This window comes from Tachyglossus aculeatus, chromosome X1 (assembly GCF_015852505.1).
Source record: "Tachyglossus aculeatus isolate mTacAcu1 chromosome X1, mTacAcu1.pri, whole genome shotgun sequence".
NCBI classification, from domain to species: domain Eukaryota; kingdom Metazoa; phylum Chordata; class Mammalia; order Monotremata; family Tachyglossidae; genus Tachyglossus; species Tachyglossus aculeatus.
The window spans coordinates 10,730,434-10,756,313 of record NC_052101.1 but is presented as its reverse complement, the minus strand read 5'-3'; the positions used below and the strand labels follow the sequence as shown (position 1 = coordinate 10,756,313).

Genomic DNA, 25,880 nt, shown 5'->3' with positions numbered 1-25,880 from the left:
CTCATTCTGAAGCATTTTGGAACATGACTTCATTGTCGTTTCTGTCCATTTCCAGCTAGAACATGTGGTTCCAACCTGCGGGGACCCAATGGTGTCATCACATCACCCAATTATCCAGTACAGTATGAAGACAATGCCCATTGTGTTTGGGTCATCACTACCACAGATCCTGAAAAGGTATGTTTTTATTCTGACCTCCGACTCCATCTCCAAAATAGTGAACATCTAGAATTGAATGATAACATCTTTTAAGTAAGCTTTTATTTGGAAACCTCATGATTTTGAAACATACAGCAAGCAAAATTAAGGGCCAAGCTGCACTCCTCAGTGTAGAAGCGTTTTTGAAATTTTGTTTTGTTTTTGAACGCTTTTAATGGTATTTGTTAAGCGCTTACTATGTAGCAGATACTGTTCAAACTCTGGGGTACGTACAAAGTAATCAGGTTGGACACAGACCATATCCCACATGGGGATCACAGTCTTAATCCTCATTTTATAGGTGAAGTAACTGAGGCACAGAGAAGTGAAGTAACTGGCTCAAAATCACACAGCAGACAGGTGGCAGAGCTGGGACTACAACCCTTAATCCCAGAATCGTGCTTTCTCCACTAGGCCATTCTGCTCTCTATTCTTTGGAAAAGAGCAAGCGCTTAGTACAGTGTACAACACACAGTAAGCATTCAATAAATACGATTGACTGATTGAATGAAAAAGAAACAAATCTTGGATTTTTAACTTCTTTTGAATTCACAGAGTCAGTTGTCCCAAGGACCTTAATCTGCGTATATTTTGCTTGGAAGCAACATATTTCTTTGAAAGATGCTTGCCTTACTCTGCTTTTCATGACTTTGTTATCTTAGATTTGTCCTATTGCATTATTAATCAAAGTTGCTCTTGAAAATTCCAGCTACTCTGGAAGGAGCGGTTTGTGTACATAGTAATGCTACAAATGCATGCATGATGATTAGTTTTGTTTAAGAGTTGTTGGTTTTATTTTGCCCTTCATGACCTCCATTTTTTTTAAAACAATATCAAAATTATGCTCACAAAGTTTGGTATCGCCTGTGTCAATCCTAATCAAAAGGTCTCGCTTCTGGAGTAGGCGAAAAGTAGTTTTCTATTAGCAGCAAAATTTGGAAGTGGATGAATTTTTTACTACTTTTCTGCATCATACAATATGTGAATTAATATGAAAAACCCATTTCATTTAACAGAAATAATTCATTTCAACCCAAATGAATATGAATCAAATGTAACATTAGAGAAATGTAGTATTTTTTGTGGTAGTATTTTAGAAGCATTTTACTTCAGTGTGCAGGGTTTTTGATTGTACAAATGTATTGTAATAATGACAGAAGATTATAATGTTGTCTTTCTATATGTAGTTTGTAATCATGATAAAGCAAATTACAGGCACAGCTAGCTCAGTTCATTTTCTTTTGGTGCCTGTTAAATAAAGGCCGTTTTATAATAATAATAATATCTCTTAAGCACTTACTATGTACCAAGCACTGTTCTAAGCACTGGGGGGCATACAAGGTAATCAGGTTGTCCCACATAGGGCTCACAGTCTTAATCCCCATTTTCCAGATGAGGAAATTGAGGCACAGAGAAGTTAAATGACTTGCCCAAAGTCACACAGCTGACAAGTGGCTGAGCTGGGACTAGAACCCATGATCTCTGACTCTCAAGCCCATGCTCTTTCCTCTGAGCCACGCTTCTTCTCCATTTTATTTTCTTTTTATTCAACATAAGAGTCGAGACCCCCATGGGGAAAGTAGAAAGAAGCAGCAGGATACATTTCTAGAAATGTATGCATTAATATACATAAAAAGCAAGAGGAAAAAAGATGCACAAATAAAGCATCTATTTTCTGAAAGCAAAAATGTCTGCTACGGGTTTATGTAGATAGAGGGAATGGAAAAAAAAAGGAGGAAAGAAAGAGAAAAGGACCTCAAAATTATTTTAGCTTCATGTATCATATTTGGAGGTAAAGGAGTACTTGTCTTAGCTAATATTGGAGTCATGTTGTGTCTTATTACTGGATCTTATTTGGGTTTGGGCTGTTGTCCTGCATATGGATATTGCAGTGTAAAGTTTTTCAGCTAGAACTAGTTCTATCCCAGCTGCCCAAATGATGAAGCACCTTAACACTTGGGGCTCTGAAGTGCTAAGGAAAAAGGAAGTGATCTCTTGCAGTGCTAAGGGAAGAGGAAGTGATCTCAATCTATTTTGTTTATTATCTATTTATTTCTGATTTACTTCTGATTCTTGGATTAAGGAGACGTGACCTGACATACTCAAGTCTTCATTTATTTGTGGAATAGTTTGTGTCTACACTTAATCAATCAAACGTATTTATTGAGCGCTTACTGTGTGCAGAGCACTGTACTAAGCACTTGGGAAGTACAAGTTGGACAACATATAGAAACGGTCCCTACCCACCAAAGGGCTTTGATGATGATGATACTCTCTCCCACTCTCTGTTCCTCCAGAAGAGTGAGAAAAATGGAAGGGTCTGGGGGCAAGGGAGAGAAAAAAGAAAAGAAAGAGGGAAGGATTGAAGGATGGAGAGAAATAAAGAAAAAGACGAAAGGAGAAAATATAGGAAAGGATGTAGGAGGGAGAAGGGAGATGTAAGGAAGAGAAGCAGAAAAAAGAAAGGAAAAGATATTGAAAAAGAGAAAAAGGGAGGAGAGAAGAAAGTGCTTTAGTTACTGAGGAAGCAATATTGGACAGGAGATGTTAATTAAGAATTATGAAGTCCTCCTCTCATTCTGAATTTAAAAGATACTATCAATCGTTGATATTTGCTGAGTTCTCACTGAGTGAAGAGCACTGTACTAAGAGCTTAGGAGAGGTCAGTAAAGCAGAGTTGGTAGAAACATTCCCTGCCTACAACAAGCTTACAGTCTAGAGAGGGAGACGGACATTAATAAAAATAAACAATTTATAATATACAATTTATAGATATGTAAGTGCTGTAGGGCTGAGAGTGGAGCAAATATCAAATGCCTAAAGTGCACAGGTGATGCAGAAGGGAAGGGAAAGTTAGAGAAAAGAGGATTTAATAGGGGAAAGCACCTTTGAGGAAGTGTGACCTCAATAAAGCTTGGAGTCATAATCATATGACAGTTATGAATTCCACTGTCTTTGCCATGCAAATGGAAAAAAAAATACAATAATAGCTTCCCAGTTCCAGTTCCTATCTCATTAGTTCAAATTCCAGAAGACTGAGAAAGAATGTCACAATGGGTGTAAATTACTAATTGTTCCAATCAATCAATCAATCAATCGTATTTATTGAGCGCTTACTATGTGCAGAGCACTGTACTAAGCGTTTGGGAAGTACAAATTGGCAACACATAGAGACAGTCCCTACCCAACAGTGGGAGTCTCTTTCTTGGGAAGCAGATTAAATTTTACTTCATTCATTCATTTGTTTTTCAGTACTACTGATTTTTTTTAATTTTCTGAGTGGGCTTAAATAGACAGCAAATTACAAAATGCATTTCTGGAACTGAGGAGAAAATTGAAACACAAGATGTTGGTTATACAGAAATCTGTAGAGAACAATCAGGCAGTGGTATTTATTGAGCACTTACTGTGTGGTGAGCATTATATAAAGTGCTTGGGAGATACAGTACAATAGATTTGGTAGATATTACCTCTGCCGACAAAGTGCTTACAGTCTAGAGGGGAAGAAAGACACTGAAATAAATACAGTGAGAGGAAACTTCAGGGTATAAAGATATGTCCATAAGTGCTCTAGGGCTAAGATGGGGTGAAAATCCAAGTGCAAAGACATTGCATTCATTCATTCATTCAATCGTATTTATTGAGTGCTTACTGTGTGCAGAGCACTGTACTAAGCATTTCGGAAGTACAAGTTGGCAACATTGCAGAAGCGAGGACAGGCGGGATAAATGAGGGCTTAGTAGGGGACGACCTCTTGGAGAAGCTGTGATTATAGGATGATTTTAAAAACAGTGGTCTGTTTTCCTTTATAATAATGATGGCATTTATCAAGATATATTTGAGTTACAGTTAATCATGAGCCGCAGAAGAAGGAGCAGCGTGGCCTAGTAGAAAGAACACAGGCCTGGGAGTTAAAGGACCTGGGTTCTAATCCCAGCTCTGCCAATTACTTGCTGTGTGATCTTGGGCAAGTGACTTGACTTCTCTGTGCCTCCATTTCCTCAACTGTAAAATAGGGATTGGTCACCTGTTCTCCTTCCTACTTAGTCTGTGAACCCCATGTCAGACAGGTACCCCTCCTTCCCTTCCCCACAGCACCTGTATATATGTATATATGTTTAAACATATTTATTACTCTATGTATTTATTTATTTTACTTGTACATATCTATTCTATTTATTTTATTTTGTTAGTATGTTTGGTTTTGTTCTCTGTCTCCCCCTTTTAGACTGTGAGCCCACTATTGGGTAGGGACTGTCTCTATATGTTGCCAACTTGTACTTCCCAAGTGCTTAGTACAGTGCTCTGCACACAGTAAGCGCCCAATAAATATGATTGATGATGATGATGATGATGAGGTACCATGTTTAGAACAGTATTTAGAACAACGTTTGACATATAACACTTAACAAATACCATAAAAAAATACTGTCATGCACTGCTTCCGAAACTTCTGATAATAGTCCAATGAAACGACACCAGTATAAGTGATCACAGTGTATATATCACCATGTTTTCTTTTGCCTGCTCATTCAGGAATTTTAATTTCCACTCTATTCCTCTGCCATTTTTTTAATTTCATATTTTACCTAGTCCCCCTACTTTGAGAAAATCTCTATGCACAGGTTATCAATATAAAATGTTTTTTTTTTTTTCCCTGAAGCAATTTAGGAATTTTTTTTTTTTGCTTTTGTTGAAAGAGGGATCATTTTATCCAGTCAAACTTTTAGAAAAGAAAATAAAAGTCAGGGTTTATATACTGATATGAACAAATATCCTTAGTTGAACAACACTTAGACACCTGAAGGCACCCCAATTAAGCAGAATTACCAACCAAATTAAGCAGCAGTCATTGCCATTAAGTGTAATTAGGCTTAATTTGATTCCTTGGGAGACATTCCCAATAAGCGGGTTTCCCGATTAGGCGTGCCCTGATTAGGTAAAGGCATATTGAGTAGCAGGCATTGGAAGGAAGAGCAGTTACATAATGAGAGTTGGTAAATAAAAACATTGATGAAATATATTGACTGAGGATATCTAGTCAGTTGTGTTTTTTGTTGTTTTTTTCCGTAGTATTAGCAAGTTAAATGGTTCCATATCATAGTGGATTCATTCATTCATTCAATCGTATTTATTGGGCGCTTACTGTGTGCAGAGCACTGTACTAAGTGCTTGGGAAGTATACATTGGCAACATATAGAGACGGTCACTACCCAACAACGGGTTCACAGTCAATTTTTCAATCAACCAATCGGTGGTATTTTATTCATTCATTCATTCAATTGTATTTATTGAGCGCTTACTCTGTGCAGAGCACTGTACTAAGCATTTGGGAAGTACAAATTGGCAACATATAGAGACGGTCCCTACCCAACAATGGGCTCACAGTCTAGAAGGGGGAGACAGTGAACAAAACAAAACATATTAACAAAATAAAATAAATAGAATGAATATGTACAAATAAAATAAATAAGTAAATAGAGTAATAAATATGTACAAACATATATACATATATACAGGTGCTGTGGAGAGGGGAAGGAGGTAAGGCAGGAGGGATAGGGAGGGGGAGGAGGGGTTACTATGCTTACTATGCACTTACTGTACTATACTATACTTACTAGCACTTAATATGAGTGCTTACTATGTACAGAGCACAGTACTAAAGCGCTTGGGAGAATGCAATGCAAAGGAGTTGGCAGACAGGCTCCCTGCCCTTACTCTAGAGTCTAGAGTGAGAGTCTAGAGTGGAAGAAAGATGACTCCAAAGTTATTTCAGTCTTCCCTCAGATGCTTCTAAATAGGAGAATAATTCATACTGTACTAGATTCTCTGGTCCAGTGGGGAAGGCCTTGCTACATTATTCACATGGCCAAAGCCAACCCAAGTCCTGGTTTATTGGGAATCCCTACAGTAGTTAAGCCACAGTCAAGAGGATAGAAAAGCTCTGTGGTCTAGGGGAAGGCTCACAGGAATGGGAGTCAGAAGGCTCACTTTTAATCCCTGATCTGCCTCTTGCCTGCTCTGTGACCTTAGGTAAGTCACATAACTTCTCTGTCCCTCAGTTGACTCAACTGTTAAATGGGGATTCAATACCTGTTTTTCCTCCTACTTGGACGCTGTGGCGCAGGGACCGTGATGAACTTGTATCTATCCCAGCACTTGGAACAATGCTTGAAACATAGTAAACACTTAGCAAGTACTATGATTATCGGGAAGCAGCATGGCTCAGTGGAAAGAGCCCGGGCTTTGGAGTCAGAGGCAGTGGGTTCAAATCCCGGCTCCGCCACTTGTCAGCTGTGTGACTTTGGGCAAGTCACTTCATTTCTCTGGGCCTCAGTTCCCTCATCTGTAAAATGGGGATGAAGACTGTGAGCCCCTCGTGGGACAACCTGATTACCCTGTATCTACCCCAGCGCTTAGAACAGTGCTTTGCACATAGTAAGCGCTTAACAAATACCAACAGTATTATTATTATTATAGTTACTCTCAGGGCTTCTATTTCCTCGCCTGTAAAGTGGGGACTCGATATGTGTTCTTCCTCCTGTATCCAAACTAATTTTCTTAGCACAGAGCATGGAACACAGTAAGTGCTTAGCAAGTACCACAATTCATGCTACTACTGTGAGCTCCAGATATGCTAACCTTCCGGTGTTAACCTCACTGTGCCTCGTTTTTGCCTGTTCCGCCGTCAACCCTTTGCCCACGTCCTATTTCTGGCCTGAAATGCCCTCCCTCTTCAAATCCGCTAAACTAGCACACTTTCCCCCCTTCGAAGACCTACTGAACACTCACTTTGTCCAGGAGGCCTTCCCAGATTAAGCCCCCTCCCTTTTCCTCTTCTTCCTCCCCTCCCCATTGCCCCAACTCCCTCCCTCTGCTCTACCTCCTTCCCCGCCCCACAGCACTTGTGTATATATATACATATTTATTATTCTATTTATTTTACTAATGGTGTATATGTATATATATAAAATGATGATGATAATAATAATGATAATGATGGCATTTAATAATAATAATAGTAATAATAATAATAGCATTTATTAAGCATTTACTATGTGCAAAGTACTGTTCTAAGCACTGGCGAGGCTACAAGGTGATCAGCTTGTCCCACGGGGGGCTCACAGTCAATCTCCATTGAACAGATGAGGTAACTGAGGCACAAAGAAGTTACGTGACTTGCCCAAATCACACAGCTGACAATTGGCAGACCCGGCATTTGAACCCATGACCACTGACTCCAAAGCCCATGCTCTTTCCACTGAGCCACGCTGATTCTTTGATTAAGTGCTTACTATGTTCTAAGCACTGGGGAGGTTACAAGGTGATCAGGTTGTCCCACGGGGGACTCACACTCTTAATCCTCATTTTACAGATGAGGTCACTGAGGCCCAGAGAAGTGAAGTGAGTTGCCCAAAGTCACACAGCTGACAGTTGGCAGAGCTGGGATTGGAACCCATGACCTCGGACTCCAAAGCCCATGCTCTTTCCACTGAGCCATGCTGCTTTTCTGTATTATAGAGAAGCATGCTGCACATAGTAAGCACTTAACAAATACCATTATTATTATTATAATTATTATTATTATATCCATAGAGTTTTCTTGGTAAAAATACGGAAATGGTGTACCACTGCCTCCTTCCATGCAGTAAACAAATCCCTGCCCTCAACTCTCCCATGTCGCTGCTGTCCAGCACAGGGGAATTTTGACTTGGAACAAATTGCCTTCCACCCGCAAGCCACTGGCCAAGCTAGGAATGGAATGGATTGGCTTCGGCTCGACTCTCCCTTCTGTAGTCGTGACTGGTAGAGGACTGGAAACCCTCCAGGTGCGACCCTGAGAGGGATCCCAAGTTATCAGGCTGGTGGAAATGATTCCAGCCAACCAAAAGCAAAGGTGAATGCACTGAAAATGGACTAAATCATCCAATAAATTGATTGAACATGGAATACATTTTTGCACCATTCAGTGCTTTATCGGGAAACTATTGAGAACCAAAAGCAAAGTTGAATGCACTGAAAATGGACTAAATCATCTGATAAATTGATTGAACATGGAATACATTTTTTGCACCATTCAGTGCTTTATGGGGAAACTATCGAGAACCAAAAGCAAAGTTGAATGCGCTGAAAACGGACTAAATCATCTGATAAATTGATTGAACATGGAATACATTTTGCACCATTCAGTGCTTTATGGGGAAACTGTTGAGAAGAGAGCCACTCGATTTCCAACGTTATCATATTCTTCCATCGGCTTTTTCGGAACTTTTTTGTTGTTGTTGTTCAGCAAGCATTGCTAACTTCAGTTTGTTCCCTTCCTGTTTTAAAGTATTTCTCTTTATGCTCTGCTTCTTTTGAAGGTTAGTTTCTGCTCATACCTTAATAAAGCTTGCCACTGTTGTTCTTTCCTCTGGGTGCAACTACTGTACCTGCTGACGGTTCTCCCGCTGTGCAGTTCATTACCGCTTTGCCGCCCAGAAACTGTTTCTGGGCAATATGGTTCTAGTGGCTCTTTTATAGCTCCTTTTAAGGTTTCAGGACTTCTGATAATATTGCAGCTATTCTGCAATGTTTTCTCCATTGTTCTGCAAATGGGTCACTGGATTGTGGGAATGCTTTATTTTTTACTAGCGTTTTTCTATAAATTACCGATATTACAGTGGGATCTCTGCTGTATTCTTCAAGTTATTCTACTGGAAGTATCCGACGTTAGTAACAATATCTTCTTTGAGAGCTGTGTCACTTCAGCAAGTCACTTATCTTTTCCATGCCTCAGTTCCTTCATCCGTAAAATGGGGATTCAATACCCGTTCTCCTTCCTACTTAGATAGTGAGCCCCAGGTGTAACAGGGAAGTATCTGACCTGGTTATCTACTCCAGCACTTGGTATAGCCTTTTTCACATAGTAAGCACTTAGTACCGCAATTATTGCTATCATTATTAGGATTGTTACTTATCGCCACTTACTGTGTGTAGAGCAACTCTACTAGGAAGGTGAAGAACAAATGAAAAAAAAAATACACTCTCTGCCCTTGAGACACTTTGAATCAAATGGGGGAGAGCAAAGGTAGGGATCCTAATCTTAAAAGTGAGAAGAGAGATATAAATAATGGATATTACCTCCTTCCCTTCCCCACAGCACCTGTATATATGTATATATGTTTTATACATATTTATTACTCTATTTATTTATTTATTTTACTTGTACATATCTATTCTATTTATTTTATTTTGTTAGTATATCTGGTTTTGTTCTCTGTCTCCCCCTTTTAGACTGTGAGCCCACTACTGGGTAGGGACTGTCTCTATATGTTGCCAGCTTGTACTTCCCAAGGGCTTAGTACAGTGGTCTGCACACAGTAGGCGCTCAATAAATACGATTGATGATGATGATGATATGTATTCGAACATGAATAACAAATAACAGATAAATAGATGTTCTGAAGTAGTGGAGATGATGTGATTGGGAAGAGAGTAAGCTTCCATGAACATCATTTCTATTGCAATTTCCCAAACACCTAACACAGTGTTCTGCAGTCACTGCTCAGTGGCACAACATTTTTTCAGTGCTATTGGGAGTAGCACAAAAACACAGAGAAAACACAAAAACACTACTTCTTTCCTGTTGAAGTTCTGCTTACTGCCCCTCTCCTGTCTCATCTCCTCTTCACTCCTCGTGATTTCTCGCTCGCTATATACCAGCTATTGCTTATTCTCTAGTCACATGATCCCTCCAAGAGGAACTGGGTTAATAATAATAAGGATGGCATTTGTTGAGCGCTTACTATGTGCGAAACGCTGTTCTAAACCCTGGGGGGGGGGGATACAAGGTAATCAGGTTGTCCCACTTGGATCTCACAGTCTTAATCCCCATTTTACAGATGAGGTAACCGAGGCCCGAGAAGTGAAGTGACTTGCCCAAAGTCACACAGCTGACAAGCGGCGGATCCGGGATTAGAACCCATGACCTCTGGCTCCCAAGCCTGGGCTCTTTCCACTGAGCCATGCTGGGTTACTGTGAGCCTTCTTCAATACTGTATTCTAAAATCTCATTTTTGGTAATCGAACTAGTATTTGATGTCAGATGTGATTCGTTGGTGAGGGTGAAATTCATCTAGAAGTTAAATGTGTCTCTGGCTTTAGAGAGCATCAGTTTGGTATGAAGCTTGATGCCTTGTTTTGTTTTGTTTCTTATGGTATTTGGTAAAGTGCTTACTATGTGCCAGGCATTGTGCTACGCCCTGGCGTAGCTACAAGATGATCCGAGTTCGATAGAGTCCAAGTCCCATATAGGGCTCACGGTCTTAATCCCCCTTCTAGACTGTGAGCCCACTGTTGGGTAGGGACCGTCTCTATATGTTGCCAACTTGTACTTCCCAAGTGCTTAGTACAGTGTTCTGCACACAGTAAGTGCTCAATAAATACGATTGAATGAGTGAATGAATCCCCATTTTACAGATGAGGGAACTGAGGCACAGAGAAGTGAAGTGATTTGTCCAAGGCCACAGAGAAGAAGCAGCATGGCTGAGTGGACGGAGCATGGGCCTGGGTGTCAGAAGGACTTGAGTTCTAATCCTGGATCCAGCACTTATTTGCCTTGTGACCTTGGGCAAGTCATTTCACTTCTGCTGGCCTCAGTTATCTCATCTGTAAAATGGGGAGTAAGACTGTAAACCCCAAGTGGGACATGGACTGTGTCCAATCTGATTATCTGGTATCTCCCGCAGATTCTAGTACAGTGCCTGGCATACAGTAAGCATTTAACAAATGACATTTTTTTTTAAAAAGGTTATACAGCTAGTTTTAGAACCCAGGTACTTCTGACTCCCAGGTCGTGCTCTATCGTTCATTCATTCATTCAATCATATTTATTGAGCGCTTACTGTGTGCAGAGCACTGTACTAAGCGTTTGGGAAATACAACTTGGCAACATATAGAGACGGTCCCTACCCAACAGTGGGCTCACAGTCTAGAAGAGGGATACAGAGAACAGAGAACAGAGACAGAAAACAAAGCAAAACATATTAACAAAATAAAATAAATAGAATAAATATAAAATAAATAGAATAAATAGTAAAATAAATAGAATAAATATCCACTAGACTACACTACTCCTCAGGTGGTTGTTGTTATTGACTCTCCTGACTAAGGTTTCAGAGGAAGACAGCTCTTCATCCGATCGGTGAACAGTTTTCAGACCCGGTTCCAGTCAATCTGCCCCCAACAGACTCTCCTAGGACTTTGAAAGGATTTTACTTGTTCCTGATGTATGATCAGGCAAAGCCCCTGTTCTAATCAGTGCCAATTTTAGGTAACTGAAATTTTGATTAACCAACACCACCTGACCATGCCAAAAGACAAAGATTGCAATACATAATTCATTCATTCATTCAATCGTATTTATTGAGCACTTACTGTGTGCAGAACACTGTACCAAGCGCTTGGGAAGTGCAAGTCGGCAACATATAGAGGTGGTCCATTCCCAAAAACAGGCTCACAGGCTAGAAGGGGGAGACAGACAACAAAACAAAACCTGTAGATGGGTGTCAAAATCGTCAGCAAAAATAGAATTAAAGCTATATGCACATCATTAACAAAATAAATAGAATAGTAAATATGTACAAGTAAAATAAATAGAGTAATAAATCCATACAAATATATACAAGTGCTGTGGGGAGGGGAAGGTGGTAGGGCGGGGAAGATGGGGAGGAGGAGAGGAAAAAGGGGGCTCAATCTGGGAAGGCCTCCTGGAGGAGGTGAGCTTTCAGTAGGGCTTTGAAGGGAGGAAGGTGTGTGGAGGGAGGACATTCCAGGCCAGGGGAAGGATGTGGGACCGGGCCGGGCCAGGAGAAAGGCTGGAAAGTGGCTTTAATCAATCTATCAATAATTTATTGAACACACTGTGTGCAGATCACTGTAAACTCATTATGGACAGGGAATGTGTCTGCTAATTCTGTTGTGTTATACTCTCCCACGCACTTAATACAATACTCTGTACATAGCAAGAATGTAATAAATGCAATTGATAGACACTAAGTGCTTGGGAAGAGAATATAATATAACAGAGTAAGTACTCATGTTTCCTACCCATATGGGGCTTACAGTGTACAGGGCAAGAAGAGGCAGGTTGGCTGGATATTCAACAAAGTAACTATCAGATTTTAGTGTTTAATGTGCATTACAGCTTCATCGAGAATGTCTTAAATCAGTTACAGTTCTGATCGCCAACATTCTTTGCAGTATCAAGCTAATCTTTTCTTAGTGCTCACAAATCATAGAAAATTATGGAGGAAGAACAACCAATTTTAATACAGAGCCAAGATGTTGCAGCTTAATGGAAAGCAATTTTTCCCAATATCCACTTTTAAATGTAGAGTTCTTCTTCAGTTAGGAAGTTCCTATTCGCAAAATGGCTCTGTGTTTCAAGTGTCATTTCATCAAGATATTAGTTGATGCATGCATACATGCATAGTTATGGAATTCACTGCTACTTTCTGAATTATGTATGATGAGAGTATTTGGATCATTATTTGGGAAAAAGATTCCCAACTGTCCTTTGTAGAGTACCAGAACTTATGCATAAAAATGCTATTTTTAGATTCAGTAAAATTTAATTATTTAAAAGAGGAGTGTAGTTGGCTTTTTCACATTAGAAAGGTCTCTCCCTCCCTCATCTCTCTGCTTCCCTTGGTAAAAATGCTCTTAAATTTTCTCCAATTTCATAGTGGCAGGTACAGAAAGCAACATAATGTGAATTCCCATTATTATTGGATGATAATAATTCCAATGCATAAACCAGAGGTCCAGTTACTTCAAGGCACCAGAAAGATGATAAATGATAGGTAATAAAATCATATAAAATAAATAAATAATAATAATAATAATAATAGATGATAAAACGATAAAAAAAGATTCTCTTTTCAGTGAAACCATCTCTTCAGGGCAGGCTGTTGGGTTAATTTGGAACTCTCTATGTACTTTATACATGCAGACTATTTGGCCCTGGAGTGTATTCAATCAGAAGTTTGTATCCAGCCCCTCTCTCAACTTAAAAAATATCTGGCCACGCAAAGAAGAGAATTTAGAACCCAGTATGGCCCTCCAGGCTAGAGAAGCAGCGTGGCTTAATGACAAGATCACGGGTTCGAGAGTCAGAGGTCGGGCGTTCTAATTCTGGCTCCGCCACTTGTCAGCTGTGTGATTTTGGGCAAATCACCTCACTTCTCTGTGCCTCAGTTACCTCATCTGGAAAATGGGGATTAAGACTGTGAGCCCCAAGTGGGACAACCTGATTACCTCATCTCTACCCAAGCGCTTAGAACAGTGCTTGGCACCTAGAAAGTGCTTAGCAAATACCGTTGTTATTATTATAATTATAAATGAAATTGATGTGCAACCTATATTTGCTCTTTAATCATTTTTTGTCATGCGTTCTGCCAATTTGCTCATACGTCAATTTAAGACAGAAAACAGTATAAGCAAAAAGGAAACTCCATATATGAACTCTCCCTACTACTCTCTTCCAGTATCTTCCTCCACTACAGTTTAGCTTTCGCTTTTCATTCCTTCCAAGCTAACCTACTCATTGGGTTGCATTCTCAACTCTCCTACTGCTGGCCCGTCCATTCGCTCCCACTCTATCCACTGCCTGGAATTCCCTCTGCCTTCACCCTGCTGTCCCTACATTCCATGCTTTCTGAATTCACCTGACCTTTCCCGATTATTTCAATCTGATATTGCTCTATAAGTTGGGTCTTATTATTCACAGAAAAAGAAGGAAATTGTCAAATTCATAAAATGGCCTACCTGCATTGTCCTTACTATTCTTGGAGTTCTATTAAAGGCCAATATGGCAAGAAATCTGTTTTATTTCAATCTGACATTGCTCTATAAGTTGGGTCTTACTATTCATAGAAAAAGAAGGAAGTTGTCAAATTCATAAAATGGCCTACCTGCATTATCCTTACGATTCTTGGAGTTCTATTAAAGGCCAATATGGCAAGAAATCTGTTTTATTGACTTTGGCACACACTTTCACATTTTAGTATAAGCCAGCCTACTCTGAAGACACCAAGATTGTTTTTATTGCTCGCACTATGGGCAACCTTTAAGCCACGCATTGATTGAAAACTGCAGTATACTGTTGCATAATAATAGTAATGATTACGGTATTTGTTAAGCTCTTTCTATGTGCCAAGTGCTGTTCTAAGTGCTGGGGTAGATTCAAGATAATTGAGACATTGTTCATGTCTCACATGGGGCTCACAGTCTTAATCCCCATTTTACAGATAAGGTAAATGAGGCCCAGAGAAGTTACCCAGCTTGTCCAAGGTCACACAGCAGACATCAATCAATCAATCAATCAATCAATCAATCATATTTATTGAGTGTGCACTGTGTGCACAGCACTGTACCAAGCGCTTGGGAAGTACAAGTTGGCAACATATAGAGACAGTCCCTACCCAACAGTGGGCTCACAGTCTAGAAGGCGGAGACAGAGAACAAAACATATTAACAAAGCATATTAACAGAATAAAATAAATAGAATAAATATGTACAAGTAAAATAAATAGAGTAATAAATACATACAAACATATACACACACATTTTATATATATATATATATACATATATATATATATATATATATATACATCTATCTATCTATCTATCTATATATATATATATATATATACAGACTCTGCTCACTATGTGCAGTCCTAGACTAAGTGCTTGGAAGAATACAACACAAGACAAGCAGTGTTGCTTAATGGATAGAGCACAGCCTGGAAGGTTGAAGGACTTGGGTTCCAAGCCCGGCTCCGCCACATGTCTGCTGTGTGACCTTGGGCAAGTCACTTAACTTCTCTGGGCCTCAGTTACCTCATCTGTAAAATGGGGATTAAGAAGGTGAGCGCCATGTGGGACAGGGATTGTGTCCAACCTGATTAACTTGTATCTACCCCAGTGCTTAGAACACTGCTTGGCACATAGTAAGCACTTTACAGATACCATAATTATTATCATTATTATCAGTAATGATAATAATAATGATGATGGCATTGATTAAGTGCTTACTATGTGCCAAGCACTGTTCTAAGCACTGGGGTAGATACAAGGTGATCAGGATGCCCCACGGGGGGCCTCACACTCTTAATCCACATTTTACAGATGAGGTAACTGAGGCACAGAGAAGTTAAGTGACCTGTCCAAAGTCACATAGCTGACAACTGGCAGACCTGGGATTTGAATCCGTGACCTCTGACTCGCTCAGAGGTGTTGTGTTGTATTCTTCCAAGCACTTAGTCTAGGACTCTGCACATAGTGAGCAATCAATATGTATGACTGATTGATTGATAGAATGAGCTCACGCCAGAAGTGCAAACGGTCAGCTGCTCTGGGGCTGCCCATGCTTTTACCACTGAGCCACGCTGCTTCTCTACTACAGGCAAATTCCCTGCCCACAATAAGCTTAAAGAATTGTAGGAATTAGTCCCAAATGGGACAGGAGAGAGAGGAAACCAGGTCACGTTAGGGATCACTGGGTTGTCTGGGCCAGTTGTGGGTCACTGTTGGATTGAGATGCACCTCAGAGCAGCAAAGACAAGCTCATCCCCAAAACTTTGTATAGGATGTTACTAAATTGAGAAGCAGTGTGGCCCACTGGAAAGATCCACTGGGAATCAGATGACCTGGTTTCTAATCCCCACTCTGCCGCTTGTCGGGTACGTGACCTTGGACAAGTCACTTAACTTCTCTCTGCCTCAGTTTCTCCATCATAAAGTGGGGATTCAATGCCTTTTCATCCTCCTACTAAGGCTGTGAGACCATTTGGGTCAGGACTGTGATTATCTTGTATCTTTTAGACTGTGAGCCCACTGTTGGGTAGGGACTGTCTCTATATGTTGCCAACTTGTACTTCCCAAGCGCTTAGTACAGTGCTCTGCACACAGTAAGTGCTCAATAAATACAATTGATTGATTACCCCAGCTCTTAGTAGAGTGCCTGGCATAGAGTAAACCTTTAACAAATATTATTTTATTATTATTATTACATTATATTATGTAGTATACACTGAGTAAAGTGTAAGCGCCTTGTGGGTTGGGAACATGTCTACAAACTCTACAGTATTGTACTCTCCAAAGCACTTTGTACAGGGTAGTGCTTTGCATACAGTAAGCACTTACCAAATTCCATTGATTATGAGCAATAATGACGTCATATGGATTGCTGAGTCTCATCCTCAAATATTTGGCTGCCAGAAACTGGCCCTCGGCTCGGATAGAGGAAAGAACACCTCTAGACTGTAATCTCATTGTGGGCAGGGAATGTATCCATTATATTGTACTCTTCATGGTGCTCAGTTCTGCGCTCTGCTCACAGTAAAGTCTCTGAGCCAGCTTTTGTCTGAGAATCAATTTTGGTGAGGGAATTCTGGCATATATTTGCTATAAGGTAGATCATTTTTTCCTTAGCTAGCAATATAGAGAACAATAAAACTGTTGAGAAGGAGGAGAGGATAAATTGAAGATCAAAATGAGGCATTGTTAGCATTGTGGCCCAGGTAGAATTTCTACCTCACATAGTCAATTTGCTTGAATATAGGTTTTTTTGGAAAAGCAGCTAACAATCTGACACCTCATTGCAGTTCTTCTAATTCGTGTGGGGAGCAGTGGGCAATTATCCAGTGGTAGCTCTGGCTTTATTTCTATTTATTCTGATGACTTGACACCTGTCCACATGTTTTGTTTTGTTGTCTGTCTCCCCCTTTTAGACTGTGAGCCCGTTTTTGGGTAGAGGCCATCTCTATATGTTGCCGACTTGTACTTAGCTCTGCGCACAGTAAGCGCTCAAAAAATACGATTGAATGAATGAATGAATTTTCCCAGTTTTTGCACCTGTTTCCTGAACCTCTTTTCTTCCTCCATAGTAATTTCCTTTACAGTAATCAAGTTCAAGTTTGGGGCTCAAGACAGAGACATGGGAGATGAGAAAACCGAGGATGGTTAAATTACTCTTGGGAAAAGTGAAATGCTGACAAATAGAGGAAGGAACTATCATATGAAGAGAGTGGAAGAAGGCAGGAAAACAAGCCTTTAACATAATGCCAAATAACTTTATATTTTCCTTACCTCAGCCTTTCACCGTGAGACAGATTATTTGATGCATTATGCTTGCTTATCCTATTTACTTCAAACAATAAAGCAGTCTTCAATTTTTCAAGATCCTTTAGAAGAGGGAAAGAAGAAAAAGACAAACATTGAGGAGGTTGCAGAAGAGATAAGTGCTTTTTTAGAGGAATGATAGTTGAAGTGTAGAAATGTTCTTAATTTTAAAAACAACCTAAAATGTGGGGGAGAAATATGATTTTATTGTTATCAAAATTTTTATACAGTTCACAGCAGGTTTTCAGCATTCTTTACATCTGGAACAAATGTAATGGAAACTTCCAAGGCATCTGTAGCAAAAGTTAATTAGGGCACCTAATTTAATTAATTCCCTGTGCTCCATTACTAAATGAGACATTGTTTCATTAATAATATTAAATTAGCAGAGACTGGTAAAAACAAGTCAGGGTAAATAGAAATTGGGAACTGCATTTTGGATTCATTTTATATTTTCTTTTTTTTTAACAAAATAGCTACAATGAAATTTAATTTTCTTTTAGTTTGAAATCATTTTTGAAGTATATCAACATCGTAAATGAAAGTCCTATTTAAAGAAACCATTTGATGATGCAAATAAATGTTTAAAGCATCCTCTCCAATATAATGTGGGGAAAATGATTATTTTATTAAAAATGCATAAGTAGGCTTTTTTTACTAAAATAGTGTAAAGGACTATTTTGTATATCATTTTGCAATACATGGAAAAAAGAAAACTTAACTTCTCAGTTTAAGCACTGGGATAGATTCAAGTTAACCAGGTTGGGCCCAGTCCATGTCCCACATGGGGTTCACAGTCTTAATCCCCATTTTACAGATGAGGTAACTGAGGTACAGAGAAGTTAAGTGACTGGCTCAAGGTCACTCAGTTTACAAGTGACAGAGCTGGGATTAGAACCCAAGTCTCCTGACTCTGAGGCCCGTGCTCTTTCCACTGGGCCGTGATGCTTTTCTTGTCTCCCTCATTAAATTCTAAATTTCCAAAGTTTCACCTTTATGTTTATTGTATTGTATTTATCTAGTGCTCCGTACAAAGGATGTACACAGAGACGATGAATTATGCAAATTCAGGAATAAATACTATTGATGCTCTTTGAGATCACTCTAGAATAAAAGTATTGCATAAATATCATTAAAAGAAATCCACCCAAGTATCTAAAACTAATAAATCAGGTCAGGCTTTTTAAACGAGGTTTAAACCGCACAGTGTATATATTATCACCATTACCCAAAATTTCAAATTTCCCGAGATAATTTGTAACTACCTTTAAGTTTATTGTATTTAGTGCTCCGTACAAAGGACGTACATAGAGATGATGAATTATGCAAATTCAGGAATACATACTATTGATGCTCTTTGAGATCACTCTAGAATAAAAGTATTGCATAAATATCACTGAAAGAAATCTACCCAAGTATCTAAAACTAACAAGTCAGGTCAGGCTTTTTAAACAAGGTTTAAACTGCAAGGTGTATATATTATCACCATTACCCAAAATTTCAAATTTCCCGAGATAATTTTAACTACCTCTTATTCTATCATTAATTGGTTGATTCCAGTTCTGAAACTCAGCAATTACAGTGGTTTGCTTTATTAAGTTGACCACTCACCCATAAAATGTGAACAAACCCTGAATATTATCAGGTCTTGTACTGCATTTAAAGCCATAATTTGCTTCCAGGGTAACACTTATTATCTGAAAGATTGTTTTCAACTCTAATGGGTCAACGCTTCCCTCCTAAAAGGTGTTAAGTGAAAACATTTCAGGAGTATCAGGAACATTAAAAGCCACCAAAAGTGTTAGATTCATTAAGCAAGGTTAGAGAAGCAGTGTGGCTCAGTGGAAAGAGCCCGGGCTTTGGAGTCAGAGGTCATGGGTTCAGATCCTGGATCTGCCAATTGTCAGCTGTGTGACTTTGGGCAAGTCATTTCACTTCTCTGGGCCTCAGTTCCCTCATCTGTAAAATGGGGATGAAGACTGTGAGCCCCCTGTGGAACATCCTGATCGCCTTGTAACCTCCCCAGTGTTTAGAACAGTGCTTTGCACTTAGTAAGGCTTAATAAATGCCTTTATTATTATTATGAATGTTAGAAGGCACATAACTAGTTTACAAAGCTGAATCTACAGGAAGGTAGATATAATATTAATAATGATAATGATAGCTGTGGTATTTCCTAAGCATTTACTATGTGTCAAGCACTAAACTAAGAGCTGGGTTAATACAATATAAGCAGATGGGACACAATCCCATTCATTTTTCACTCAATCACATTCATTGAGTGCTTACTATGTGCACAGCATTATACTAATTGCTTGGAAAGTACAATTCAGCAACAGAGACAATCCCTACCCAACAACGGGCAAGAGGGCACTTATGTATATTTGTACATTTTTATTACTCTATTTTATTAATGACATGTATATGTCTATAATTCTATTTATCTATATATCTATTTTCGTGGTAATGATGATTGTCTACTTGTTTTGTTGTCGATCTCCCCCTTCAGACTGTGAGCCTGTTGTTGGGTAGGGATTGTCTGTATCTGTTGCCAAATCATCATCATCATCATCAATCATATTTATTGAGCACTTACTGTGTGCAGAGCACTGTACTAAGCGCTTGGGAAGTACAAGTTGGCAACATATAGAGACAGTCCCTACCCATCAGTGGGCTCACAGTCTAAAAGGGGGAGACAGAGAAATTGTACTTTCCAAGTGCTTATTTCACTGCTCTGTACATAGTACGGTCTTAATAAATACGATTGAATGAATAAATAGTTTATCCCTATTTTACAGATGAGTTCATTAAGGCACAGAAAAGTTAAATCTTCTGCTATATTCCTCTGATTCTCCATGCCTTCTCTGTTGCTACCATTACAACCTGAATCATGGGCTGGTAGACCCAAGGATCTGGACTATATTTTAGGATTCCTATGTTCATTCAGCTCATGAAGCAACATGAAAATTAGATATGTCTAAATATACTTAGATTCATTTCAAGGGGATTTATGCAGGTAAAAGTAATAAACTGATCCATTGGCAAAATTTGTCAATCAATAACAAATCAGTGAAATTGAGAATAAACCTATTTAAACATTTTTAATGGCATTTTTTAAGCATTCACTATGTGCCAACAACTGTACTAAGCATTGGGTTCGATAAAAGATAGTCCCTGTACTACATGGGGCTCGAAGTCTTAATCCCCATTTTACAGATTATATAACTGAGCCACTGAGAAGTGACTTGCCCAAGGTCACACAGCAGACCTGTAGCAGAGGCAAGATTAGAACCCAAATCCTCTGGCTCCCAGTTCCTTGGTTTTTCCACTAGGCCACTTTCTTCCTATCATTCCCCCAGCATTAAAAACAAGGAAGTAAAACTGGTTTGGCTCAAGCAAAAATCCAGACATAACTGAAAGCAGAACAAAGATGATTAACTTTTAAAGAGAAAATTTAAGAGTGCTAGGAATGAAATCCTCAGAGATTTTGGAAGCACAGTTTAAGGCAATGAAATGGGAGAATTGATTCAGGAGAAAATAATGGAACATATCAAAAAAACACAAAAGTAAATGTAAACTTTCAAAGAATTTTGCAGTGTTTAACAGTATTGAGATAAAGGAATTTAACAAGTTATCAAGAAAAGGTATGAATAAGATTTGGATAATTTAATGGAAATCATTGAAATCAATCTAGACAATCCATTCATTCAATCATATTTATTGAGCGCTTACTGTGTGTGGAGCACTGTACTAAGCTCTTGGCAAGTACAATTTGGCAACATACAGAGATGGTCCCTACCCAACAAAGGGATCACAGTCTAGAAGGGGGAGAAAGACAACAAAACAAAACAAAACATATAGACAGGTGGCAAAATCGTCAGAACAAATAGAATTAAAGCTATATGCACATCATTAACAAAATGAATAGTAAATATGTACAAGTAAAATAGAGTGATAAATCTGTACAAACATATACAAGTGCTGTGGGGAGGGGAAGGAGGTAGGGCGGGGGGGGATAGGGAGTAGGAGAGGAAAAAGGGAGCTCAGTCTGGGAAGGCCTAATGTATCTATGTATCGTGGGGTGGAATAAGGCATCATTAGAGCCCCAGGATGAGAAATTGAATCTATTCTCAGTAATGGTAAGACTACTAGAAGCTATGCAGTTATTTCAGGGACAGTTAATTATTTAAAAGCCTTATGACCGAATGGTGATGTCAAGAAATGGTAGGGACCATCAACGGATACAGCCACAGTCACTTATATTATACACGATGGGCACTATTGTGCATTTTGCAGCCTTTCCCTCTTTCTCCACCCTGACCATGCACCTCCCTCACCTCTCAAAGGAACATTCGGGGAATCTTGATAGTGCAAACGGAGACTAGGAGGGCTGTCTAGTTTGGGTTCTCTTTTCCTCAATGTGCACATCAATCAATCAGTCAATCAATCATATTTATTGAGCGCTTACTGTGTGCAGAGCACTGTTCTAAGCACTTGGGAAGTACAAGTTGGCAACATATAGAGACAGTCCCTACCCAGCAGTGGGCTCACAGTCTAGAAGGGGGAGACAGAGAACAAAACCCAAACATACTAACACAATAAAATAAATAGAATAGATATGTACAAGTAAAATACATCAATAAATAAACATGCTTTTAGAACCATCTTATCTGTAACTATTTGGGGTCTATACTGTCATTTTGTGTGTCTCAGACTCCAGGACATATTTCTAAGCAAATACCATGCACATACTAAGCACTTGGGAGAGTTCACTACAATATAATTGGCAGATATGAGCCCTGCCCTAAAGGAGCTTACAGTCTAGCCTTGGAGAGAGAACAATATCAGTCAATCAATCAATCATATTTATTGAGGGGTTACTGAGTGCAGAATTCTGTTCTAAACGCTTCGGAGAATGCAATATAATGAAGTTGCTGGATATGTTCCCTGCCTACAAGAGACTTACACTGGAAAGGAGAAGATAGATATTAAAATAAAAGACAGTCATGTACAAAAGTGCTGTGGGGCTGAGAGTGGGGTAAATATCAAGTGATTAATGGGTTCAGTCAGTCTGCAGTTGCATCTGCATCATAAATCTCTGGGGAGAAGAATAATGATGGTATTTGTTTAAGTGCTTACTATGTGCTAGGTAGGGCCCATCTCCATATGTTGTCGACTTGTACTTCCCAAGTGCTTAGTACAGTGCTCTGCACACAGTAAGCGCTCAATAAATATGATTGATTAAATGAATGAAGAACTGTTCTAAGCACTGGGGTAGATACAAGACAATCACGTTGTCCTACGTGGGGCTCACAGTATTAATTCCCATAAAACAGATGACGGAACTGAGGCACAGAGAAGTGAAGTGACTTGCCCAAGGTCACACAGCAGACAAGTGGTGGAGCCGGGATTGGAACCCACGTCCTCTGACTCCCAAGCCTGGGCTCCTGCCACTAAACCAGGCTGCCCTTAGTAGCAGCAGTAGCTAAGTAAGGATGATATTGGTGGGAGGAAAGAATGCATTTTATCAACCACTACTTTGCCCTTATTGGTTATTGAGGATGTAATAATAATAATAAAAATAATAATAATAATAATAATAATGTCATTTGTTAAGCTCTTACTATGTACCAAGCACTGTTTTAAGCTCTGGGGGGAGGGAGCTTACAGTCTTAATCCCCATTTTACAGACGAGGGAACTGAGGTGCAGAGAAGTTAAGTGACTTGCCCGAAGTCACACAGCTGACAAGTGGCAGAGCTGGGATTAGAACCCATGACATCTGACTTCCAAACCCGGGTTCTTTCCACTGAGCCACGCTGCTTCTCTACAATAATAATGGTATTTGTTAAGTGCTTACTATGTGTGAAGCACTGTTCCAAGCACTGAGGGGGATACAAGGTGATCAGGTTGTCCCACCTGGGGCTCACAGTCTTCATCCCCATTTTACAGATCAGGTAACTGAGGCCTAGAGAAGTGAAGTGGCTTGCCCAAGGTCACACAGCTGACAAGTGGCTGAGCCGGGATTCGAATCCATGACCTCTGACTCCCAAGCCCACACTCGTTCCACTGAGCCATGCTACTTCTGGATGCTCAATGTATTTATGAAGACGTAACATTATTTATTTATATTACTATCTCTCTCTGGCTCTAGATTATGAACTCTCTGTGGGCAGGGAATGTATCTGTTTATCATTATACCTTACCCTCCCAAGCCTTTAGCCCAGTGCTCTGCACACAGTAAGCACTCAATCAATACAGTTGACTGACTGACTGATTCAGGGCACGATTGTGGGAATGTTCAACTGTATGTGAATAAGTGTGTCTGCTCCTCATTCTTTCCTTAGTTTCCTACTCCTGTTTACCTGATCTTTTTCTGTCTGTTATTCCACTTCTCTACACTTCATCCATCTGCCTTTCTATATCTTTGTCTCTCTCTGATTCAGTATGTCTCTGTCTATCTTTAGTCTCACTCTCTGCCTTTTATTTTTCTCTCTTCATTTCCTATCTTTTTTTCCACCGACTTTGCTTGAACCTCTTCCCCAATTCCCTGGAATCCCATCCCCATTCACCTTTGCAGCTGAGAAAATGAAGTCACCACGCATGCACCCAAAATCATGGTTTGATGTGATAGTTATCAATCAATCAATCAATCAATCAATCGTATTTATTGAGCGCATACTGTGTGCAGAGCACTGTACTAAGCACTTGGGAAGTACAAGTTGGCAACATATAGAGACAGTCCCTACCCAACAGTGGGCTCACAGTCTAGAAGATCACCATTATCATCATCAACATCAGCACCGCAGTAGTAAGAGTAGTAGTAGTAATATTAATTAAGCTCCCACTCAGTGCACTGAACTAAGAAATTGAAAATGAAGTGACAGGTTCATTGTCCACAAGGCAATTCAGCTGAGGCAATTCAATAATTATGATGATGATGGCATTTATTAAGTGCTTACTATGTGCAAAGCACTGTTCTAAGCACTGGCGAGGTTACAAGGTGATCAGGTTGTCCCATGGTGGGGGCTCACAGTCTTAATCCCCATTTTACAGATGAGGTCACCGAAGCGCAGAGAAGTGAAATGACTTGCCCAAAGTCACACAGCTGACAAGTGGCAGAGTCAGGATTTGAACCCATGACCTCTGACTCCAAAGTCCAGGCTCTTTCCACTGAGCCACGCTGCTTCTCATGAAGACTGTGAGCCCGCTGTTGGGTAGGAACCGTCTCTATATGTTGCCAACTTGCATCTCCCAAGCGCAGGTTCCTTCCCTCAAAATATCTCCGGGGTAATTTTTAAATATTTTGTGCACACCCACAAATACTGGTCACCTGTCAAACAAACTGGATCCTGATTGAAATGATCAAAGCAGCCGATCTATTCCCCAAAGCCAGTGCAAGGCGCAGCTTTGTAGTAGTCACGATGAAGCCAAAGGGATTCTGCCATTCTTTCTCTGAATTCATTTCACTGCATGCCGTAATGGAAACAGATTGTGTTTGATTTTGATTTTAAGTTCTGAACCTTTTGATGTACTCGTTGCTAGACACTTTTATAAGCTCCCAGCTCCTTCCAGTGCATCTAAATGTGCCCTTTGAAGTGCCAGGGCTATTCAACCTGGGAAAGTCAAGAAAAGTTCTGTCTGTTTTTCTACCTCTGCCATCCTCAGGCTCTGAGATTTCCTATCTTGGAATAAAGGATGTCTCAGGAATTGGGATATCTGCTTCGCATCCTAAGTGGAATACAAAAACATTTCAAAATTAAGATTAGTTAAAATGAATAAAGGCCCCTAACAGTTTGCACACTTATATGAAAATCGTGAATATGAATTCTTCTTCCTGATATTTTGTGTAGTGGGTCAGATCAGAAATTTGGTGGGACAATAATATATCAGGGGGATGAATAGACTCACCACTACCTAAAGCAGGAGATGGAATTCAAATGTTCTTTTCTTCAGGGCTAAGTGTGGGAAGATAACATCTATTTCAGACTTCGTTTTCTTTGCAAATGGAGTTTTCATAAAAACGTGGCATCAATTCATTTGCTTAAGCAGTCCTTTTTAAAATGTATTTCCATAAACAGCGAAATTCCCATTATAATGGAGGGGGGAGGGAGCCACAAATATTAATGATATTATGGTGAGATCCTAATGAAAATAAGCCATTGTGTACTCTGCCTGCATTGTGTTCATTGGACTTTTATGAAGACCGTACTCTTTGCAGAGCCCTATAATTGGTACTTAGCATAGAAGTGGAAGAGATGGGCCCTACTCTCAGAGCTTAGCATCTAATTGGGGGAGGCAGGAAAAAAATCAAAAAATACAGGCACTTGGAAGATGCGTAAACACCTTGAGACAGACTGAGTAATGAATGAATAAATAGAGTAAATCTGCAGACTATTAATGGGGGATAGGGCTTCTGGGCTGATGTGGCCAGGGAGATGGGGATGAGCTGGGACGTGCTTCCAAAAGCTTTCCTCTCACCTGATAGCCAGAGTCCATTCTTGAGCAATCTTCAG

At 39.7% G+C, this 25,880-nt stretch overlaps 1 protein-coding gene across 1 annotated transcript in view; it reads left to right on the top strand.

The window, feature by feature from the left end:
* The window catches only part of CSMD1 (CUB and Sushi multiple domains 1), a 1,252,749-nt gene that overhangs the window by 811,456 nt on the left and 415,413 nt on the right, over positions 1-25,880 (top strand). Inside the window, exon 11 of the mRNA XM_038771657.1 lies at positions 56-177. Within this exon, the coding sequence (XP_038627585.1) occupies positions 56-177 (122 nt within the window). The remainder of the gene's footprint in view (positions 1-55; positions 178-25,880) is intronic.